At 44.5% G+C, this 22,859-nt stretch overlaps 1 protein-coding gene across 1 annotated transcript in view; it reads right to left on the reverse strand.

Annotated features, from left to right (window-relative positions):
* Positions 1 to 1,052: 1,052 nt before the first annotated feature.
* LOC111967419 (BCL-6 corepressor-like protein 1) overlaps positions 1,053 to 22,859 on the reverse strand; it is a 30,648-nt gene continuing 8,841 nt past the window's right edge. Inside the window, exons 4-14 of the mRNA XM_070444741.1 lie at positions 11,127 to 11,214; positions 8,441 to 10,999; positions 7,952 to 8,087; positions 7,365 to 7,847; positions 6,750 to 6,958; positions 6,200 to 6,469; positions 4,324 to 4,490; positions 3,966 to 4,111; positions 3,775 to 3,852; positions 3,362 to 3,524; positions 1,053 to 3,147 (exon numbers count right to left, since the gene is read on the reverse strand). Coding sequence (XP_070300842.1) covers positions 2,751 to 3,147; positions 3,362 to 3,524; positions 3,775 to 3,852; positions 3,966 to 4,111; positions 4,324 to 4,490; positions 6,200 to 6,469; positions 6,750 to 6,958; positions 7,365 to 7,847; positions 7,952 to 8,087; positions 8,441 to 10,999; positions 11,127 to 11,214 — 4,696 coding nt within the window. The 3' untranslated portion in view covers positions 1,053 to 2,750. The remainder of the gene's footprint in view (positions 3,148 to 3,361; positions 3,525 to 3,774; positions 3,853 to 3,965; positions 4,112 to 4,323; positions 4,491 to 6,199; positions 6,470 to 6,749; positions 6,959 to 7,364; positions 7,848 to 7,951; positions 8,088 to 8,440; positions 11,000 to 11,126; positions 11,215 to 22,859) is intronic.

Below are 22,859 nucleotides of genomic sequence, written 5' to 3' on the forward strand. Positions count from 1 at the left end.
TAAAATGACATACCCAAATCTAACTGCCTGTCGCTCAGGACCTGAAGCAAGCATATGCATATTCTTGACACCATTTGAAAGGAAACACTTTCAAGTTTGTGGAAATGTGAAATTAATGTAGGACACTATAGCACATTAGATCTGGTGAAAGATAATACAAAGAAACATCTCAAGGATGATCAATGGAAACAGGATGAACCTGAGATCAATTTTGAGTCTCATAGGAAAGGGTCTAAATACTTATGTAATTAAGATTTTTTTGTGCTAGAGCACGATGAGCCAAGTAAAGCCCCCCTGGCCAAACCCTCCCCTAACCCTGAAGATGCTGGGTCAATTGTGCGCTGCCCTATGAGACTCCGGGTCTGTAGTAACGCCTCAAGCACTGCCTTAGACCACTACGCCACTCGGGTAGCAATGTTATGCAGAATTTGAGGAGAAATGTGTATTGAGCAAATATCATCAACAGCAGCAGAAAATACAAGTATTTTCAATTGTGAAAAACAAATCCCAGTTAAATAAGTGGTGCTACACCACGCGAGCAAGACGGCAGGGAATTGACGCACGTAGGCTTATACACTTTGCACCCCTCCGGCTTTACAACGTTATGGCACAAGACTGGGTCACTGGTTCCTTCTTGTGGACATCCCGTCCTTATCACCGCACCATGTTCGGGTTTGAGTCATGCTGTGTACCTTTGAATCTCATATGAAGATGGACATTTCCTTGACAGTGCAAATTCTGCACGACATTTCAGATTAGGTAATCTCTATTTAGGCTGTAAAGGTTTTATCCGTTAGTGGTCATCATGGGTATTATATAACTAATGATAAGATTGGATAGACTACATACATACCTGACACTGATGATCTCTTCAATAGGTTGATTTATCACCAGTCTGAGTATTAAGATCAGCTAACATCTGTCTGCCTTCAGCCTTACATAATACGGTTTACAATGTAAAAGGTTTCGGTAACCGTTATCTTAAAGAGCACAGAGCAACCGACTGTAAATAGAATATGCTTTCTGATGAGCCAAATGAATACCCCACAAACAATACTTCACAATCATGCTTTATTCTGGTTGATTTAAAAATAAAATAAAAATTGAATAGAAGGTTAACCTGTTTTAACAGCACTCACACAAGCAGTACATTGTCCTCTTCTCCAGACTAGATGTATTCCACTTTCTTCATCATAGGTAATGAAACTATACTTTTTCTTTACATTTCTGTCACTTCATCTTAATTAAATATAATTTATTGGTTTTAACTTCAAACAAAAACTTCATTGATTGTCAACACAAATTCTAGCTTAGCACCAGTACAATAAAACTGTACTTTTGCTTGTTAAAATACTGTTTGCAATAAGGGGAGAAAAAAAAAACATCTCAGGAAGGATAAAGGGATCCTGAATTGTACATTTCAAATGAAGCACCAACCATACAAAGCAATTTTTCATAAATTGTTTGTCAGATACACAAGAGGTCAAATATATTAATGACTATTAAATTAAACACAAACAACAGTGTAAATAAAACACACGCCACATAGCACGTTGGAGTCCGCCCATAGCCCCATGAGGAGGACAGAGGAGGGATGAGCAAGGCGCAGTAAAACCATACCTATCCTATCCCTCCTGTGAGTCACTCTTATGCAGCAAAGTGAAGGGTGGCAGTCAGAACAGAGGACGCTGGTCTCCCCACAGATGCTATGTGGCACTTCTATTCCCACTCCCATCATCTGGTAAGCAGGAGGAGGGAAGAAAACTACAGGGACACCTTTCCATCTGTTGAGATCTGTAAACAAGTATTCATTCTCAAGTTCAACTAAATCAATCCATGATCTGGGGGTAAAAAGCCTACAGGTAGATGCTTGGTGAAATCATGTGCACTGCAAAATGAAAGACAAAAGAAAAGTAACACAAATCGAATGGCCATCTACTTAGAAACTTGAGAATGCTGTGTGGTTGAAATGGATCACTGTGGTTCTATGGTTCTGTTAGCTGGGCAGATTGTGTGTCTGTGTGTGTGGGTCCGTGGTCTCTTCTCTGTGGGTCTCTGGGTCTCCCATTTTAACAGAGGAACCATCTGGCTCTGGGGCCTTCCTGCCACTGTTAGCTGGCCTGGCTGTAAGCCTTTTAGCTGCACGCAAGAGTTCACCGAGATAAAAACCTTGGATTATCTCCCACCAAAAAATATTATCTTTCCTTCAGGAACAAACAAACTGAACAAAACCACAAAAATAAAATCCTAAACATAATCCATCCCTTGCCACACGAATACATTAATACCAAATGTGATCACTCTGATGGCAAGATATACATATAGTACCATATACATACAGAATCATAAAAAAAGATCTTTACAGAATATTTCTTGGGTCCTGAAAAATACCTACAGATTGGAACCTGAAATCTGCTCTCCAGCACCGAGCACCCACACCCATCCTCAAGGTGGTGCTGCCTTGACCCCCATTTCTCCTCAATGTGGAAGTCCCAGGTCATTAGTGAGGTGTGTTCTTCCCAGTGGCGTAGACCAGTGGAGGCTGCTGAGGGGAGGACGGCTCATAATAATGGCCGGTAACGGAGCAAATGGAATGGCATTAAACACATGGAAACCATGTGTTTGATGCATTTGATACCATTCCACGAATTCCACTCCAGCCTTTATCACGAGCCCACCCTCCCCAATTAAGGTGCCACCAGCCTCCTGTGGCGTAGACATTGTTTGGTATTACCATACCACAACCACCATTACAATGGCTGCAGCCTCCCAACATTGTTAATTTTAATCTGCTGCTTGTGGGAGGTTAGGGTGAGACTGGGGACGTGTAAGGGAACAGTTGGGATGTGTGAGGGGCTGTGAGAGAGCAGGGGGGGCTCCTCCTCCTCCTCGTCCTCCTGTAGGATGTGAATGGAGGAACCCAGCAGTCCCTGGAGCTCGGGGACACAGCGGACCAGCTCCACCGGCCCCTCTCCCTCTTCCTGAGGCTGTGCGGAGGCTGTGCTCACCTGGCTGACAGACACCTGCCTACACATCTCTGTTCGCGCCAGGCTCACCACCTCCAAGTGCGGGTACCGCGCCCGGAATATCCGGGAAGACATCTTCAGCCGCTTCAGGACGTCCGTCAACAGGAACCAATTGCAAAAGCTGTCAGGGACAAACGCAGGGTTGGTATAAGAACTAGCTGAGCCTATCCAACAAGCTGATAGCTGAAGAGCGGTTTGAAGGATTTCAAAAGGTGCTTCGGGGTTTAAAATAGTAAGGAACAAAAAGCCCTAGATTATGGGTGGAAAAGCTGGGACTGTGTGTGTGTGTGAATGATTGTGTTGACAGGTGATTTTCTGCTCTGGTGTTGACTCACCCCTGGGTTAATGACACTTGGACATGGTAACAGGGTAAGAGGGGCTCCGAAGAGAATTCAAACATGAGACAGTCCCTATCAGAGTCTCTCTCCTTCCTCCCCTCGTCCTCCTCCTCCTCCCGCTGAGAGAGCAGGAAGTCCCAGCATGCCTCCTGGCCATTCTCTGAAAATGTAGTGACGTGAGCTCAGGACGGCCAGGAGAACTTGATTCACCTTTGTTCTAAGGACTATAAGCCTCTTGTTTCACCATGGGCTTAAGGCTCCCCCTAGTGGACTGTCCTGTTCATACCAACCACACTACGCATTATATTCACGGCATATACAAGTCATAGCACAGATAAGAGTGGATACATAGCAGTGGATGCAGAGGTCAATGGTGAGGAAAAGAATCCAATCAAACTAAGGCTTTTTACCAAACACGGAGCTGCTGTAGAAGTCCCATGGCAGACTGGGGTCCTGGTCACTTCTCCCCTCCAGGTCTGTGAAGTATTCTGAAACAAAGCAGATCCAGGGTCAGATTAAAACTCCACCAAGCACACCTCTGTGATGTTCAGAAAAGGACAGACTGATGTGTGTCACAAGTGAAGATGACAGGTTAGAGTACCTTTGAGGAAGGTCTTCATGCTAGGGCTCTGGGCCAGTTTGACCGCCGTCTGTCCGGAGTAGGTAGCCAGGGTGGGGTCAGCCCCGTGGTTCAGCAGCATCCACAGCTCAGGTAGGTTATCACTGGCTACTGCGTCATGGATGGGCCTGAAAATATACAATAACACGTGTTACTTTCCTCATTTCATCAACATACATATCAACTGCATTACAACGGATCTCATATAAGCCAAGCGTGAATGTCCAGAATGAAAGTCCTTTATTGCAGGCATAACCCTTCAGCTCAGGAGTGTATGGCATACAATATGCTCTCCAAGTCCGAGCCCTTATTAAGTGTTCAGAAGTCATTAGACGCCCASCGTGTTCCGTCCTGGGCGCTGCAGTTGACGTCGGCCCCGTGTTTCAGCAGCACCTGGACGATGTGGCTCCAGCCTCGAGAGCACGCCTCGTGGAGAGCCGTGTAACCTGCGTTGTCACGCCGATTGACCTCCCGCACATCTTTTTCCAGACAGTAGAGCACCACGTCCTGCAGGAGGGACAGCAGGGGTTTAACATCACAATAAATAAATAAATAAATAAATATATATATATATATATATATATATATATATATATATATATAAATAACACTTGTCTTTTCCTGCTAGCACTGACTGATCAATTTTTTGTTGTTGATTGATTTTATTATTATATTGTCCTGTATCTTCAGGATGCCCAGCACACTTGGACTTATAAGACACTGTATTTGCTGTGGCAAAAATAAATAAATGAAGTCTATTTATGTTCACGTACACTACATGGCCAAAGGTATGTGGGCACTTGCTGGTCGAACATCTTATTCCAAAATCATGGGCGTTAATATGGAGTTGGTCCCCACTTTGCAGCTATAGCCTCCACTCTTCTGGGAAGGCTTTCCACTAGATGTTGGAACATTGCTGCAGGTACTTGCTTCCATTCAGCCACAAGATCATCAGTGAGGTTGGGTACTGATGTTGGGTGATTAGGCCTGGCTTGCAGTCAGCGTTACAATTCATCCCAAAGGTGTTCGATGGGGCTGAGGTTAGGGCTCTGTGCAGACCAGTCAAGTTCTTCCACACCAATCTTGACAAACGATTTCTGTATGGACCTCGCTTTGTGCACGGGGGCATTGTCATGCTGAAACAGGAAAAAGCCTTCCCAAAATTGTTGCCACAAAGTTGGAAGCACAGAATCGTCTAGAATGTCATTGTATGCTGTAGTGTTAATATTTCCCTATACTGTAACTAAAGGGCCTAGCCCGAACCATGAAAAACAGCCCCATACCATTGTTCCTGCACCAAACTTTACAGTTGGCACTATGCATTCGGGCAGGTAGCGTTATACTGGCATCCGCCAAACCCAGATTCGTCCGTCGGACTGCCAGATGGTGAAGCGTGATTCCAGCCAACGCTTGGCATTGCGCATGGTGATCTTAGGCTTGTGTGGGGCTCTTTGGCTATGGAAACCCATTTCATGAAGCTCCCAACAAACAGTTCTGGTGCTGACGTTGCATCAAGAGGCAGTTTGGAACTCGGTTGTGAGTGTTGCAACCGAGGACAGACTTTTTTTTACGCACTACATCACTCTGCCGTCCCGTTCTGTGAGCTTGTGTGGCCTACCACTTAGCGGCTGAGCTGTTGCTGCTCCTAGACGTTTCCAATTCACAATAACAGCACTTACAGTTGACTCTGGCAGTACTAGCAGGACAGAAATTTGACCAACTGACTTGTTGGAAAGGTGGCATCCTATGACGGTGCCACGTTGAAAGTTGCTAAGCTCTTCAGTTCGGGCCATTCTACTGCCATTGTTTGTCTATGGAGATTGCATGGCGGTGTGTTCGATTTTATACACCTGTCAGCAACGGGTGTGGCTGAAATAGCCAAATCTACTAATTTGATGGGGTGTCCACATTCTTTTGGCCATGTAGTGTACAACATACTGATTTTGCTGATAACTGTTTAATTGAAAATGTCTTTACTATGATGACCATGATATATAGTATAACTAGCTATCTTATGATGATTACACTAACTAACTGTAAGTCGCTCTAGATAAGAGCGCCTGCTAAATTATTCAAATGTAATGTGTGATAAACTGAAACATCATTGGGTTAGGTCTGGTATGGGGTATGGGGCCCACCACACCGGAGTAATGGTAGGGGGAAAAGCGCTGAGCATGAATGCAGGCGGGTGATTGGGTGGAGCAGCAGAGCAGTACCTGGTAGCCCAATCGGGCGGCTCTTTGTAGCAGAGTCTCCCCGGCGTTCTTGTTGACAATGAGCCGGCGAACCTCTGGAGGAACAGGTCTGCTAGGGGGAGACTCTAGTACCCCTCCCCTTCCTGAGGTCCCCTTCTTGCTGGGTGGAGGGGAGGACGAGCACTTAGGGGTAGCCTGGAGGCCTGCTGGTTTCTTAGCGTCGGGGCTGTCATCATCCGTTGCCACAGAGGCAGGGCGCTTTCCCAAGCTGCAACGTTTGGTCTTGAGCTGCTTAAAAAAAAAAAWATTTTGCAGGGTAATGAGAAAGTAATGTGTGACGGAGAGTCACAGCAAGGACGAACGGCCTCACACTCTGCGCTGGAGGAAATCAGCTGCCAGAGCACCAAAAAATTTAATATGTTGTAGTAGCGATTTGCGCCACAAGGGGGAACCATGAGCTAAGCCTTTAGGCTCATAACAACACACTATATCTCACAACAAGGATCTGTTTGGCAGGAAACACAAAGTTCAGACCTATGGCCTCTGCGATGGATGCCGCCGAACTTCCTACCTTCTTGGGCTCATCTGTGTCACTCAAGTGCTTGCTCTTGAACTTCCTCTTCCCAGAGGGTTTGTCGCTGGGCTCTGGGGAGGCCTCTCTCTCCGGGCGCCGCACCGACCCTGAGCGGGTGAACGAGGGCCTCCTGGGATCAGGCTCTGGGCTGGCGCCACGGCAGGTCAGAGAGGCACTGAGGCGTGGGTACATGGCAGCCGTCAAATCTACAGAAACACAGCAAATATTTACTCAATGGTTCTAAGCAGTGTAATGGATGTTATTTAAACATGTTGTGTACCGACAGACTAATATGAAGCTACAAGACAAGAAAACAATGAGACCAGAACCAAAGCCCCATCACATTAAACATGCCTTCCATCTCTCCTGAAGTGTGCCATGCAAAATAAACGGTGGGTTAACAGCACTTTAAGGATATATGGATGTTTTAACATAATAAGCTGCAAATAGCGGGAAGCTACTGCATACGAAACCAGTTACACTGTATACAGTTCTATTCAGTCATTCAACTCGTACCAACTTTGCCTTGTGTAAGGCCCACTGTGATATTAAAACCACATCCAGACAAACCTGCAGCTGCTTCTATTTGTTCCATTTCCAGGTGAACAGTACCTGATTCAGATTGAGTGCCCTGCCTGGTGGTGACAGATCTCTCCTCCCCCTCTCCGTCTCCATCCCTGTCCTTCCCAGTGATGTACTCCCCATTCTGGTATTTCCTGTTCCGGCAGCGGGACCGTTTCTTGTGTTTGAGGGCGTCTCCCTCAGTGCTGGGGGCGGGTCTGGCCTTGCCCTGGGCAGCCTTCTCAGGCAGGGGATTGGTGCGCGGTCTGCCCCTGGGCCGGCGGGCAGGCTGGAGAGGAGGGGCTGTAGGGGAGTGGGGGAGATTTGGGGAAGGTGGAGGACTGAAGCCCCAGTCGTCCAGCCAAGCCTCATCACCCCTCCGTCGGCCCCTCCTCAGCCTGGGGGTGGAGCTCTCTGAGCACGCTGGCTCCTTGTTGGGTCTTCCAGGACTGCTGAAGGAGACTGGGATCTCAGAGCACTGGGGACTGGGGAGAGGACTACTCCCATTACCTGTGAAACCTACTTCAAAACCTACTGCAAAACAACGTGGACAGAGGAATCATAATAAAGAATTTGTGATTAGATCTTTGGCTGATGTAGTATGTGAAGTTCTAATCTATCAGAAGAGACAGAAATACCTGGTTTGTTGTGAGCAGTCTGCTTGTTATCAGTGGGGCTGCTCTTCTCCCTGCTAGTGTTCTCTCCCTCCTCCCTGTGTGGGGATGGTACAGCCAGCGACAGACTGTGCTCCAGTACAGGTGCACATGGCTTCTTCTGTGGCAACACACAAGGGACAGAGTGAGAGCACTAAATGGGCCATTCAGGCAATTGATCGTAAAGCTTTGATGGTAACGGAGAGCATACGGACTGTATAAGCACTGAATTGCCTTTGTATTTCAATCAGTATACTTGAATCATAATACAGACAGGTAAGTTGATGGGTGGTTGATATTTCACATATTTTTTTCCAATTCTGCTTCATTATAAATGCAGACAAGTGTGTGAATGTAATACCCATCTTTCTTTATTCAACCAACAAAAGAGAATAATGTCATTGTACAACACATAATCAAAACAACACACCTTGATGGAATTGTAAATATTACAAAAGCAGAATAACAACTTACCTTTTTGGGACGTGGTTCTTTCTTAACTGGAGTGGTCTCCTGGCCTGGCTTTTTCTTCACTGGCACCACAGCCATCTTTGAAGGGTCCAGTGATGACTTCTCCTTTGCCGGCTTCCTTGGACTAGGGGGCTTCTTCTGTTTGGTGAAGGCAGCTTTTGGTTTGGTGGGAGACTCCTCCTCTCCTCTAGTTCCATTGGTCTTCTTCTCCACCTCGGCTAACCCTGCACACTGGCCAGTGAGGATGGATAGGGCAATCCCCTCCAATTTAGCACGGGGATCGAGACCAGCAGTAGCCTTACTCTCCTCCTTCACTGTTCCTCCCTCCAACTCCTGGGCTAATTTGCTGTCCATCCTGTTTCTGTTAGCTGAACCACTACTTCCAAAGGCCTGTATCTCTTTTCCACCTGCCTGCTCCCCCAGTTTAACATGTTTCTCAGAGCTCTTTTCTCTGCACTCAGAGACACCCGTTTTCTCAAGTTTGTTCATAACTTGTGTGGAATACCCTTTAGAGGAAAGTGTCTCTTTGTTCTCCACAGATCTGATAGGTGGACATCCAAAGGCAGCAGTCTGACGGAACAATGTGTCCTGGCCCATTGTGTGGGAGCTCACCACAGGCTTTCTGGATGCCATAGGCGATAGATGGCAGTATCCCTCGCCGGTCAATGCAGTGGTCTCTAGAGCTTTTTGCTTCACTATGGACTCAAGGTTGGACAGTGGGGACATTCTGGACAGGCTTTGATGGGCACTCTGAAATTTGGGACCTTCTGAACCTGTGGCCCCCTTGACTTTGGGAGTCCCTTGACTGATCTTTCTTTGAACAGAAGCACCTTGGTAAGGAAGAAGTGGTGGTTGCTGCCATAATGGCTTGACGACAGTGAGGGAGTATGGGATTGCTGCTTTGACACTTGCAGATTTCTGATAAGAGTGTGAGTTGGTAGAGCCGGGCAGAGCTGTGGAGAAAGCCCCCTTAAAGGGACAGCTTTGTGTTACAGCTGGGCTGGTACTGTTAGGGTGCTTGATAACATGAACGTGCTGGTTGCTCTTCGTCATGAACAATGCCTTCTTTCCCCTTGTGGCCAGGTGTTCCCCTTGGTCAATGATAGAGATAGTCTCCTGTCTAGCGAAAGTCTGGAACTCGTCCTCAAAGGACCCCTTCCCATCTTTGCTACGTAGGGTGGAAGCAAGTATGGGGCTGGCCACACCTACATAGGTTCCTGGGAGGTTATTAATAGGGCCTTGAGAGCAACCTTTGACCCAGGATGATTTGGATTCCAAACCCTGGTGATTTAGGGGCCTGATGCTCTGCTTTTGATAAGCCCCATTTCTGTGGGTGTCGGGTAGGATTGGGTATGGCCTCTTTGGATGGAGGGCAACTTTCTGACATGCCTCGTTATGGAGATGCTCTGTGGTGGCAACTGTGTTTGGAGGGTCTTTGACCGCTTTTGGCCTCTTCGACTTGGCGGACAGGTCGAGGGGCACGTCCCTTGCTTCAGTCGGGCAAGTGACCGCATGGTCCTTAGCAGCAGACGAAGCCTTCAGTTTTAGAAAGCCTACAGATATCTTGTCTGCACTGCGGTGCGGAGGGCCTTTCTCCACATGGTTCAGCAGCCTGCCCTGAGTGGTGATGCTGGCCAGTGAAGGGCCACAGCAGATGGCAGCGGTGGGAGACAATGTGAAGAGGGGTGGTGGGGCAGAGCCTAATGCTGGGAGAGTGATAGTGGGAGAGGCCACCACTGAGGCGATGGAAGATTTCTGCTCCCCTCCAGCTTTGGAGCTCTTGCTACTGGACGTCGACTTACATTTGAGTTTGTGTGTTGCGGTGGGTGTTTTCTTTTCAAGCGCTGGACTTCGACCCACTGAGAAGTGATATGGATAGGTCCGCAGCAGTGGTGCCACGCCAGCAGCTGCGCTTTGTGGTTGACTCCCCTTCTGAAACTGGCTGCCTGTGGCTTCTCGCAATGCTGCGATCTGACCCAACGCGGGTGGAAGAGTGATTTTGCAGAGTGGGGATGAAAAGTTAGTGGAGGGAAGAAAAGCATCAGGCTGGCCTGGTTTAAATAGTGTTGAGCACTGAAAACCAGCTGGAAGACCAATCACTGGCTGGGTCTGAGTATGTGGTTTCTTATTGGACATCACACTGCTGTGACTTGGGTTAACTGGGTCCTCAGGGCTGTTCTTTGTACCACACGGCCACTGATGTGTGGGAACGACCCCAGCACCATCAGCCTTGGGTTTAGGGACCTCTGATCTCTTCTTGTCGGCTCTCTTGTCAGAGCTAATGAGGGGAGGGCCTGACGTTGGAGCATTGTTGTGTTCTTGCGGGGGATGGACAACTGGGCAATGGTTGAAGTTGCTAGGGTCTGAACAGACGTTGATCTGCGTTTTACAGTCTGTTGCTGCGGTGGTCTTATTTGGCTGACTGAGGAGCACATCTCCTCTGAGCTCAGGGGGCAGCGTCTGAAGGGGATTCCCCACCATGCTCGCAGACACTTTAATGGGAGCACCGATCTCTCGGCTCACCGTGCTTCCATCCCCTACATTCATTGGAGTGGGATCCACCTAGATAACAAGAAAGGTACATAAAGCCCATGTTCACTGCTCATGCAAATATCTCTCAGGTAAAGCACCATAGCATAATCTGTGAAGCTTACAGTTCACTGAGTCAGTGATCAGGCACAACAATTACCTGCATATGCGTTTTCTTAACACAACATTTCTTAGGTGTAGTTGACCTCAGGTCTGCAGCAAGGTCTTCCTCTGTATAGGATGCTATGCTGTTGAATGAGCATATTTTTATTAACATACAACAAAGCTGTAACTGCATTAGATTATAAAAAACAATGTCAAACATTCTGGAAAAGAGACAATTGTTCAGATATTGCATTCATTTTCATCATGGTAACATTGGCTCAATACAACCAATGGCTGATTATTTTTAGCTCATGAGTCTTGTCATAGAAGAGGTTAGAAAAATATTAGTAACCTTGTAGTGTTGCGAAACCGTTTAGCCAGCCTACTGCTAACACTACCAAATATTCATAAAAGTAGTACACATTTATGTTAAGTTGGCACATTTAGGCTAGACATAATTGTTTAACGATTTTCGGGGGATTTGTTGAGAAAGTGCTTGATTGTTTTCTATGTGTAAAGGCTTGCACACGCATCACACCGAATGTGGCTGTAGCGTTCGTCTGCCGATCATTCAGCGCATTTAGGGACCACCCGCTGTAGACGTCTGACTGCCGACACTGAACACACTCAATTCGCAAATTACATTCAGAGGTGCTAAGTACTCTCAGCCAGCAAACGCTATTGGTGTATCTCAGCCCAAAGAGAAGCTTGATGACGAGAGATGTCACTGTCCTCAGTGACACACTCCAGGAAGGCTTGGATAAAAATATACGTTATATATTACTTTACGGTATGTTATTCTTATAAAGAAAAATGCAATATTGGTACAAGGCATATTTGCCAATAACTTTCACTTACTCTATATTTATATTTAGTAGTTCAGCTATGAGTATGCCTATTTGCATGAACATAAGAACATTGGCGTTGATGTTCTGCCCTCTTAACTCGGGCCGGGATGATACCAGTATCATAAAACTCGTTAGTATCGAGGCAAGGAAACAACGAAGCAGATTTTACTTCTTTAGGAGAACAGCCCTAATGTTGGAAACAAACATCATTATGTTGTCATCCAGAGTGACATGTATTTATTTTCCAAGCTACAGCACACAATATTTTACATACAGTGGTTTTTATTTTTTTTAAATTCCATGGAAAAAATATTGCAATACTGGTATTGTCACAACCCTACTCTTAGCCAAGGAAAATTGGCACATATTGCTTTAAAGATGGAAACCATATTTTATGACATCTCTCACAGTTCTCCTTAGTGTTGAACGGATGGACTCGGTCAGTGCTGACCAAGTCATGCATGCTGCAGCACAGTGGACTGTCTGAGACCACAGAGAGAAGAAGAAACATGGGAAGCAGGTAGCGGTACCATTCTGAAATCCCTATACCAAACTCATTCAAGCGGCCTCAACCCTCAAACCATTTCCAGCTCATTTAAGAAATCAATCCAAGAGTCAAGGGGAAGAGAACCTGAGGAATAACGTCATATAATGTAATTCAAATTCTTAACTACAGATACTCTATTATCAAGAATGAATCCTATAGTTGATACATCTCAAAGCACGGGAGAGTAAAGAAGACTCAAAATTCAAGTCTAGCTTCTGTTTCCCTGCCATGATGCCCACATTCCAAAGTAAAGAGAGCAGTTAGCAATGACATCTCATCAGATAGGCCAGGAGACTGTAACAAGGGCCGTAGACATATGTGAGACCCCCCCCCCCCCCCCCCCCCCCCCTAAAAAAAAAATATATACAGTACCAGTCAAAGGTTTGGACAAACCAACTCATTCAAGGTTTTTCTTTATTTGTACTATTTTCTACAATGTAGAATAATACTGAAGACATCAAAACTATGAAATAACACATATGGAATCATGTAGTAACCAAAAAAGTGTTAAACAAATCAAAATACATTTTAGATTTTAGATTCTTCAAAGTAGCCACCCTTTGCTTTGATGACAGCTTTGCACACTCTTGGCATTCTCTCAACCAACTTCACCTGGAATGCTTTTCCAACAGTCTTGAAGGACTGAGCACTTGTTGGCTGTTTTTCCTTCACTCTGCAGTCCAACTCATACCAAACCATCTCAATTGGGTTGAGGTCTGGTGATTGTGGAGGCCAGGTCATCTGATGCAGCACTCCATCACTCTCTTTCTTGGTCAAAAAGCCCTTACACAGCCTGGAGGGGTGTTGGGTCATTTTCCTGTTGAAAAACAAATGATAGCCCCACTAAGCGCAAACCAGATGGGATGGGGTTACGTTGCAGAATGCTGTGGTAGCCATACTGGTTGAGTGTGCCTTGAATTCTAAATAAATCACTGAGTGTCACCAGCAAAGCACCCCCACACCATCAGACCTCTTCCTCCATGCTTCACGGTGGGAACCACACAAGCAGAGATAATCCGTTCACCTACTCTGCGTCTCAGAAAGACACGGCAGTTGGAACCAAAAATCTCAAATTTGGACTCATCAGACCAAAGGACAGATTTCCACCGGTCTAATGTCCATTGCTCGTGTTTCTTGGCCCAAGCAAGTCTCTTCTTCTTATTGGTGTCCTTTAGTAGTGGTTTCTTTGCAGCAAATCGACCATGAAGGCATGATTCATGCAGTCTCCTCTTAACAGTTGATGTTCAGATGTGTATGTTACTTGAACTATGTGAAGCATTTATTTGGGCTGCAATTTCAGAGGCTGGTAACTCTAACTTATCCTTTGCAGGAGAGGTAACTCTGGATCTTCCTTTTAGTGTGGACCTCATGAGTGTCAGTTTCATCATTGCGCTTGATGGTTTTTGCAACTGCACTTGAAGAAACTTTCAAAGCTCTTGAAGTTTTCCAGATTGACTGACCTTCAAGTCTTAAAGTAATGATGGACTGTCATTTCTCTTTGCTTATTTGAGCTGTTCTTGCCATAATATGGACTTGGTATTTTACCAAATAGGGCTATCTTCTGTATACCACCCCTACCTTGTCACAACACAACTAATTCCACAAATGAACTTTTAAGAAGGCACACCTGTTAATTGAAATGCATTCCAGGTGACTACATCATGAAGCTGGTTGAGAGAATGCCAAGAGTGTGCAAAGCTGTCATCAAGGCAAAGGGTGGTTACTTTGAAGAATCTCAAATCTCAAATATATTTTGATTTGTTTTAACACGTTTTTGGTTACTACATGATTCCATATCTGTTATTTCATAGTTTTGATGTCTTCACTATTATTCTACAATGTAGAAAATAGTACAAATAAAGAAAAACCCTTGAATGAGTTGGTGTGTCCAAACTTTTGACTGGTACTATAAGTATTTCCACCCGAGTCAATACTTTGTATACTGAACAGAAATATTTACTCAACATGGAGTAATTTCAATGATTTTACTGAGTTACAGTTCATATAAGGAAATCAGTCAATTAAAAAAATGAAATAGGCCATAATCTATGGATTTCACGAGACTGGGAATACAGATATGCATCTGTTGGTCACAGATACCAGATACCATGGATCAGAAAACCAGTCAATATCTGGTGTAACCACCATTTGTCTCATGCAGCGCGACACATCTCCTTTACATAGAGTTGATCAGGCTGTTGATTGTGGCCTGTGGAATGTTGTCCCACTCCTCTTCAATGGCTGTGCGAAGATACTGGATATCCAGAGCATCCCAAACATGGTATATAGGTGACATGTCTGGTGAGTATGCAGGTCATGTAAGAACTGAGACATTTTCAGCTTCCAGGAATTGTGTACTGATCCTTGCAACATGGGGCTGTGCATTATCATGCTGAAACATGAGTTGATGGCAGCGGATGAATGGCACGACAATGGCCTCAGGATCTCGTCACGGTATCTCTGTGCATTAAAATTGTCATCAATAAAATGCAATTGTGGGCCTCCCGGGTGGCGCAGTGGTCTAGGGCACTGCATCGCAGTGCTAGCTGCGCCACCAGAGTCTCTGGGTTCGCGCCCAAGCTCTGTCGCAGCCGGCCGCGACCGGGAGGTCCGTGGGGCGACGCACAATTGACATAGCGTCGTCCGGGTTAGGGAGGGTTTGGCCGGTAGGGATATCCTTGTCTCATCGCGCTCCAGCGACTCCTGTGGCGGGCCGGGCGCAGTGCGCGCTAACCAAGGGGGCCAGGTACACGGTGTTTCCTCCGACACATTGGTGCGGCTGGCTTCCGGGTTGGAGGCGCGCTGTGTTAAGAAGCAGTGCGGCTTGGTTGGGTTGTGCTTCGGAGGACGCATGGCTTTCGACCTTCGTCTCTCCCGAGCCCGTACGGGAGTTGTAGCGATGAGACAAGATAGTAATTACTAGCGATTGGATACCACGAAAATTGGGGAGAAAATGGGATAAAAATTTAAAAAATAAAAATAAAATGCAATTGTGTTGTGCCCATACCATAACCCCACCATGGGTCACTCTATTCACAACGTTAACATCAGCAAACTGCTCACCCACACAAGCCATACGTGTAGTCTGCAGTTGTGAGGCCGGTTGGACGTACTGCCAAATTCTCTAAAATTACGTTGGAGGTGGCTTATGGTAGAGAAATTAACATTAAATTCTCTGGCAACAGCTCTGGTGGACACTCCTGCAGTCAGCATGCCAATAGCACGCTCGCTCAAAACTTGAGACGTCTGTGGCATTGTGTTGTGTGACAATACTACAAAATATTATTTTTGCACATTTTGGAAAATGTCAGGGATCTTTAATTTCAGCTCATGAAACATGGGACCAACACTTTACATGTTGTGTTCATATTTTTGTTCAGTTTACATACACTGAGTGTACAAAACATTAAGAACACTTGCTCTTTCCATGACATAGGCTGACCAGGTGAAACTAGGATCCCTTATTGAGGTCACTAGTTAAATCCACTTCAAATCAGTGTAGACAATGGGCAGGAGACAGGCTAAAGAATGATTTTCAAGCATTGAGACATGGACTGTGTATGTGTGCCATTAAGAGGGTGAATGGCAAGACAAAAGATTGAAGTGCCTTTGATTGGGGTATGGTAGCAGGTGCCAGGCACACCAGTTTGAATGTGTCAAGAACTGCAACGCTGCTGGATTTTTCATGCTCAACAGTTTCCTGTGTGTATCAAGAATGGTCCACCACCCAAAGGACATCCAGCCAACTTGACCCAACTGTGGGAAGCATTGGAGTCAACATGGACAACCATCCCTGTGGAATGCTTGACAACTTGTAGAGTCCATGCCCTGATGAATTGAGGCTGTTCTGAGGGCAAAAGAGAGGGTGCAACTAAATATTACAAAGGTGTTTTTAATGTTTTGCATACTCAGTGTATATTTTGTACCCAATAAAGAAAATCTATTATGGGTCAACATATAAATATTTCTCCCAGCGTTGATCAAAGCTCATAATGCTTATATTATTGATCTGACTTGACTTTTAATTTTGCCTGCCTCTATGTGTGCAATTATGCAAATTACACCAAACAATTTTACCACTACATAACTGATATTAATACAGAATCATAAGTAATATTCTAACAATTCATGTGAATGTGATAATATGATCATCTGTGTGCTCCATTGATGTCTGTTTGTTCCGACATCAATGAACATTAATGCCTCCCCCAACCCCTCCTTCTGGACCGCCCTAAAACTCAAACCCTGGATGTAAGTATCAAATGCACCCACAATCATATGAATCTTGTAGTATTCCTAAATAATGGCACCTTAATGAATATATATGACAGAAAGCAACACTTCAAATGCTTTCAGTCAACACACCCTGCGAGGAAAGGTGAGCCACCCCACCAGACAATAAATGAGACGACTACAAATGGGTCCGTTTATAACTATCCACCAGCAAATATGAGAGCAATGCATCGAGGTGTTAAGATCACTGTAGTTGCCGAAACATACCCGTAACGTAAAACGTGAGTGACAGCCCAGGTAGGCTATGTCTCTCCGCTGAAGTCGGCAAACGTGGGCTGGATATAGCTGCAAGTATATAACTGAATATGAGAGGCTTCTGTATTCATTATCGCATAACATCATGTTGCTACTTGCTAATACTGCTAGTTTGTCTTTGTGCTACAGTTAAATCGTCTCATCTGGTGAGTATCCAACTGGAATGCTATGGATGTATTTGATAAACATATATTTTGTCAGTCTGCACACCATGCTGGCAAAACAAAGTTACATCTGTCCCAACTATAATGAGGTGGCTATCCCAGAGTCAATCGGCTACGTCTAAAAGATAAATCAAATAATCTCCCTCGGACTCCAGACTAGGTACCTGTTCCCGGTCAATGGACTGAACAGCCCCCATGCACAAAAGAGACCCATCCGTGTGTCAAATATATATGCTTTTGATGATGCAGAAAATACAGTCGACGAGCGGGGTCGTTTTATTCCACTAGTTCAACTAATCGAAAAATTGGTTCAATCTCTATAAAAACAACATATTCACGCTAAAACTCGGGGCATCCCACTCGCCCAAAGAGCTGGAAAGCAGTCGTATCATAAAAGGAAAGGACGACACTATTGCCTCTCAGGTGATCAGTCAAAACAGACGACACATGATCAAAATGGAACCAAATGTGTCCTTGATTTTTGAAGGGAGAATGATGCGATAGCAACCAGCATAATAGGCTACAATGCATGCATTTCCAATATCTAGAACGAAACCACTGACTCGAGAATTTATTTTGCCTTATCAAATACTTACATCGTTCATCCGCACTTGCACGATACCCTACTTGCACAATGTGGACAACTACCGTCACATAATCTTGCCAAAATCAATCGATAGCCAAATATCACGGAACAAACATTCCAAACTCCAATGACCATATTATTTAATCAATCCAAAGACCACGAGGTACAGTGTCCATGACGTATTTTACTGATAAATAACATAATTGAAGAAACGAGGTAAAGATATAATGTTGGACTGTATTGAATASACTGAAATTGATTGTATGAGGGATACATCGCACTTTAGCTGACTGTTTCCTTTGCTCATTTTCTGACGAAAAGTATTTCAGAACTAACAGAGGGTAGGGCAACAATCTACACAGAACTTGTAGATGGCTACTGTAACGTGCACCATACACAATAAGGAAAACAAAATGTAACTCAGGTTCAAAATACCACGAAAAAATGTCAGATCGCTGCGCAGCAAAGTCTCCGCGAAGCCAGTATTGGTCTACATTACACAGTGCTATGCATGTTTAGACAGGCTACTGTATTTATCTCCGGCCGTGCGACACAAAATGTTGATTTGACTGTCTTTCATCGGCCCTTACCGAACTGCTTCTGTGTTCAAAGACATGCATGAGACCGACCCGAACCGAATCGTCTCGTCCCTGATACTGAATAATTCGAAGGGTACTTAGCAAGCAAGATAACGATGTCAAATGGCACAAACAATTACAAACCCGTTCGTCCAGGGTGTAAATGAACAGTATATATCACGGCTCCAGCGAGAATCAAGTCTTTCGTTCTTGTCGGTTGCTGTTCACTAATCTCGACGGTTTTCGGTTCTGAAAGTCCGGGGGGTTTTGTCAAGACAGTCCGTACCGTATCTCGGTCTACGGTCTGGTGGGAGAGAAGGGGCAGAAGGTGGACTGATAGTCTGGGATTTGTAGTGTTTGGCTACCCACGCGCAAACTATACAAATCCTGTGGTGGGAGGAGTACGGACTGCAAGTACCAGCATGCAACGAGGTACTCCAGCCGCTCAAGGGGAAAGGGGGATCGCAGCGGTGCGCTAAACTGAAAAAGCTTACCGAAGTAACAAAGTGAAAATTGACATTTTCATCATAAAGACACCGATTTATAATCAATGAATGCAGGAATAACAATCATTCATAATCCAATGAATGGAAGTACCCCTGCGGATGGTTGCATTATGGACTAAAGAGGGCCAACAAAAAAAGTGAGAGAGGTATTGGTTCAAAGGAATTAACACGAGGGGGCCGAGATCCTGTCGGGTGTGTGAAGGGGAAATACTCACATTTCACGGTTTAGTTATGTTATGGAGTCCCCATCATTATCATAACAACTTACTGTATGTAGCCTTTATGGATTTGATGTATGGTCAAAGAATATAGCCTTGTTGTAGGTGGCAGAAATCTATTTGGACAGACTTTCATATATAGCATAAAACATTACATTTTGAGACAAGAATTAGGAAAAATACGACCACACTATATTATCACCCCTCGAGGCCCAGTTGTACACGCCCTGCTTACACTACTTAACAATGCACATTGCCCCTCACTGCCTCTCCTTTGACAACCAGGCCTCCAACCAACTTGTACTTCAAACATCCAAACACTGACCTTGATCAATACCCTGAATACAACCTATCTCACCTATTCCAGGCATCCACCTTAAATTTCAATCCCCTCCCCAATCATAATCCTAAATGACTGATATCCAGAAATGCACGATTTCCCCAACTCACACCCCACATCTGTCTCCCCTCTTGGTACTTGGTACTGTTTCCTGTATGTTTATTTACCTGGTCTCTCCCCCATTCTCTTTACATTGACCTTTACTGTCCTCCCAACTTCTCCACTTCTTTAATGCCATTGTCCCTTCCTTCTCAAATTCATTCATAGTCACAGCACAGCCTATAGGGCCTTTAGTCCCTCTTTGACCCGTCTTGCATGGTTATTCATTTATTCATCACTGTGCTGATAGATTTATCTGTAAGACAAACATTCTGAGATTAAAATACATTTCTGAGGATGAATGGTTCGAATGAATTCACACTGTGCTTCATGACTGAAACGGGGAAAATTCAAAATATACACTGTGTGTACAAAACATTAGCAACAACTGCTCTTTCCATGACATAGACTGACCAGGTGAATCCAGGTGAAAACTATGATCCCTTATTGATGTCCCCTGTTAAATCCACTTCATTCAGTGTAGATGAAGGGGAGGAGATAGGTTAAATTTGGATTTTTAAGCTTTGAGACAATTGAGACATGGATTGTGTATGTGTGCCATTCAAAGGGTGAATGGGCAAGAAAAAATATTTAGGTGCCTTTGAGCGGGGCATGGTAATAGGTGCAATGCGCACAGGTTTGAGTGTGTCAAGAACCACAACGCTGCTGGGATTTTCACGCTCAACAGTTTGCCGCGTGTATCAAGAATGGTCCACCACCCAAAGGACATCCAGCCAACTTGACACAACTGTGGGAACCATTCGAGTCAACTTGGGCCAGCATCCCTGTGGAATGCTTTCGACACCTTGTTGATTCCATGCCCGATGAATTGAGGCTGTTCTGAGGAATGTGTTCTTAATATTTTGTACGCTCAGTGTATATGGCAAACTCTTTCTTTACATCGCTCAAGAGTAGTCAAATAAGACATGGGTGATTTCCTTTAGAGGTGCATCACATTTTATAATTTCAGTCTCAGATCAGTATTTCATCATTTGAAACACATGACAATCTGACCCTTCATAAATGTGCAATAGGCCTACATTTATCATGCTATAGGCTATTTCCTTCTGTTGGTGTCACTGATTTCTAGACAACCATGGACATCAATTGCTAGGTTGTAGGCCATGCAAGACGGTGTCATTCTAGAAATATACTACAGAAGGTGAGATTAATCACTGTTTTTTGTTTTTTTAAATGTGCATAATGTGTTGAGTAATTCTACCTTTATCTTATATAATATTGGCACCGTGTCCCGCATGAAGGCCTTTTAACTGAGAATTATCATGACGATCAATATATGTGCATACAATAAGACTGAGACAGGCTTGTGGTTTTAGAAGTGTATCAGCCAAGAGATTATTATTTCAACATGTAAAGTGACCTACACATTTTTATGACAAAATATTATGTTAATAAGCACTCAACTCATATAAGCCTTTACAGGTGGTAATTAACAATTAACAACACATATATGAAGTAAACTAAAAGTTTTGGAGCATTGATTAATTGTTTTCATAGAGTTGTAAAGAATGCTGAGGTAAAATAGGTGTGAATGATCAAGGTTCAACCAATATAACACTGATTGCAAGTTTCAACGAGTGTCAGGTTATCTGGATACATCTTACAGTTAATTTGAACAGGCACCTGTCCTAAAAAATACATTGGAATGTTTGGAGACTTGGGCGATTTAATAAGGCTGAGAACCTATAAGTTATATTACCTTGCAAGGTCAAAACGGTTAGAGACAGGTCTCGAAGCCTGGGTTGTTTTGCTTAATGCAGAATAAACATAATAGCCTACCCCAAAACATTCAGCAGCCCACTCGCTCTTACAGTTGATATCTAGAGAAAAGCCTTTGGCACATGGCTTATAACAATTTCGTCTATCTAGAATCAGGCCGGCGCGGGACTGTTACCTGCATCATAGCTTATGCAGGTAAAAACGAAGTAACCTTCTGGAATAGAATGTCACCGACTTATGAATGACAGACATTGTAAATATAAATTCCGTTATAGCAAATGTCTAAATATCAGGTAGTCTAAAGGATGATGGAAGTAAACGTTTATGTTGGTTGTTTAACAATGACCTATTTCTTCACTGTCTCCCGGCCGCAGCCGTTGCAGCACAGTGATGCACCCCCATCGGACGGACACACGTTCGTCTTTCAACTATTTCGCAGGCTTCATCTCGGTAAAGATAGCTTTCGGTGTGTAGGATAATCTGCCCATTTCCCAACACCGTTCACTCGCGAACAGCAGTGAGTGCTGCATGTCGGCGGTCAGCCTAATATTGACATATAGCCAAATATCAAAATAGGACAAATACACACGTCACACCGCCCGAGCTACATAATAACACGCCTGATTTTGAATGTGCCTTCCTATAAGCGGAACCAGGTTGTCGGCAGTGTTCACATTGCATTGTGTCGGAGCGGGGGTTACCCAGAGACCTCAACGACAGAGCGAAAGCAATCCCGGTAGTGACCGGCTGCTCGGGGCTTCTCCAGTTATCGACGAGTTTTAGTCACTGCCACTACCAGCGGACGTTTGAAGCTATAGGTTCAAACAACTTAAATACAGTGAATTACAGTATTCCAGTGTAAATCTGACTGGTGATCAAAAGAATCACACTTAAAACAGCAAGTTCACAGTGAATGAAGCCACTGTGTTTTGTTGAAGGCCTTGTGCAAATTACCGTCGTTCCCTAACAAAACGGGGCTTCGGCTACTTTGAGTAAATTTGGTCGATTTATGGAATTTTCTAACGCCTTATCCAAACAACCTAGGCCTGGGATACTGCCCCTACAGAGTAGGCCTAAGGCATGTCCTGTCACGTCTGAGTTCGCGGTTGCCATTACCTGGTATAATGTTTACGACGATAATGGAGTAAATCATCCTAGCCTATACCATGGAGGCAGAGAACAAGTTGGAGACGATGCTCTGAGTTGGCAGGTTGAGGATGCCACTGAGGTGTAAACTCATGGCAGATGGACAATAATATTATAATAAAATACAGTGTGAAACTATAATTCACTTTATATCTTTTTAGGGATGTAGAAGCCTTAGCAAAATATAATACGGACCACTGCCTACTGAGACAGGATTTCACCCCAAGAAACATGTGACATGTTTATCATGACACTTGAAGACGTATTTACATTAACAATTGCACACCTTGAATACCTTTAGACAGGTTTGTTATGGTCTGTACATGTATTTACAAACTTTACTGTACACAATTATTGACAGCAAAGTTTGAGAGAGTTGACTGTTGCCCTCCATGGCGTAGTACCCTGCCCCCCTTAATGCCCCCTGCTCGCCAGTACGCCTTTGTTATTAATCGCATGGTATCGCAC

Source organism: Salvelinus sp. IW2-2015, linkage group LG8 (assembly GCF_002910315.2).
Source record: "Salvelinus sp. IW2-2015 linkage group LG8, ASM291031v2, whole genome shotgun sequence".
Classification (NCBI taxonomy): Eukaryota; Metazoa; Chordata; class Actinopteri; order Salmoniformes; family Salmonidae; genus Salvelinus; species Salvelinus sp. IW2-2015.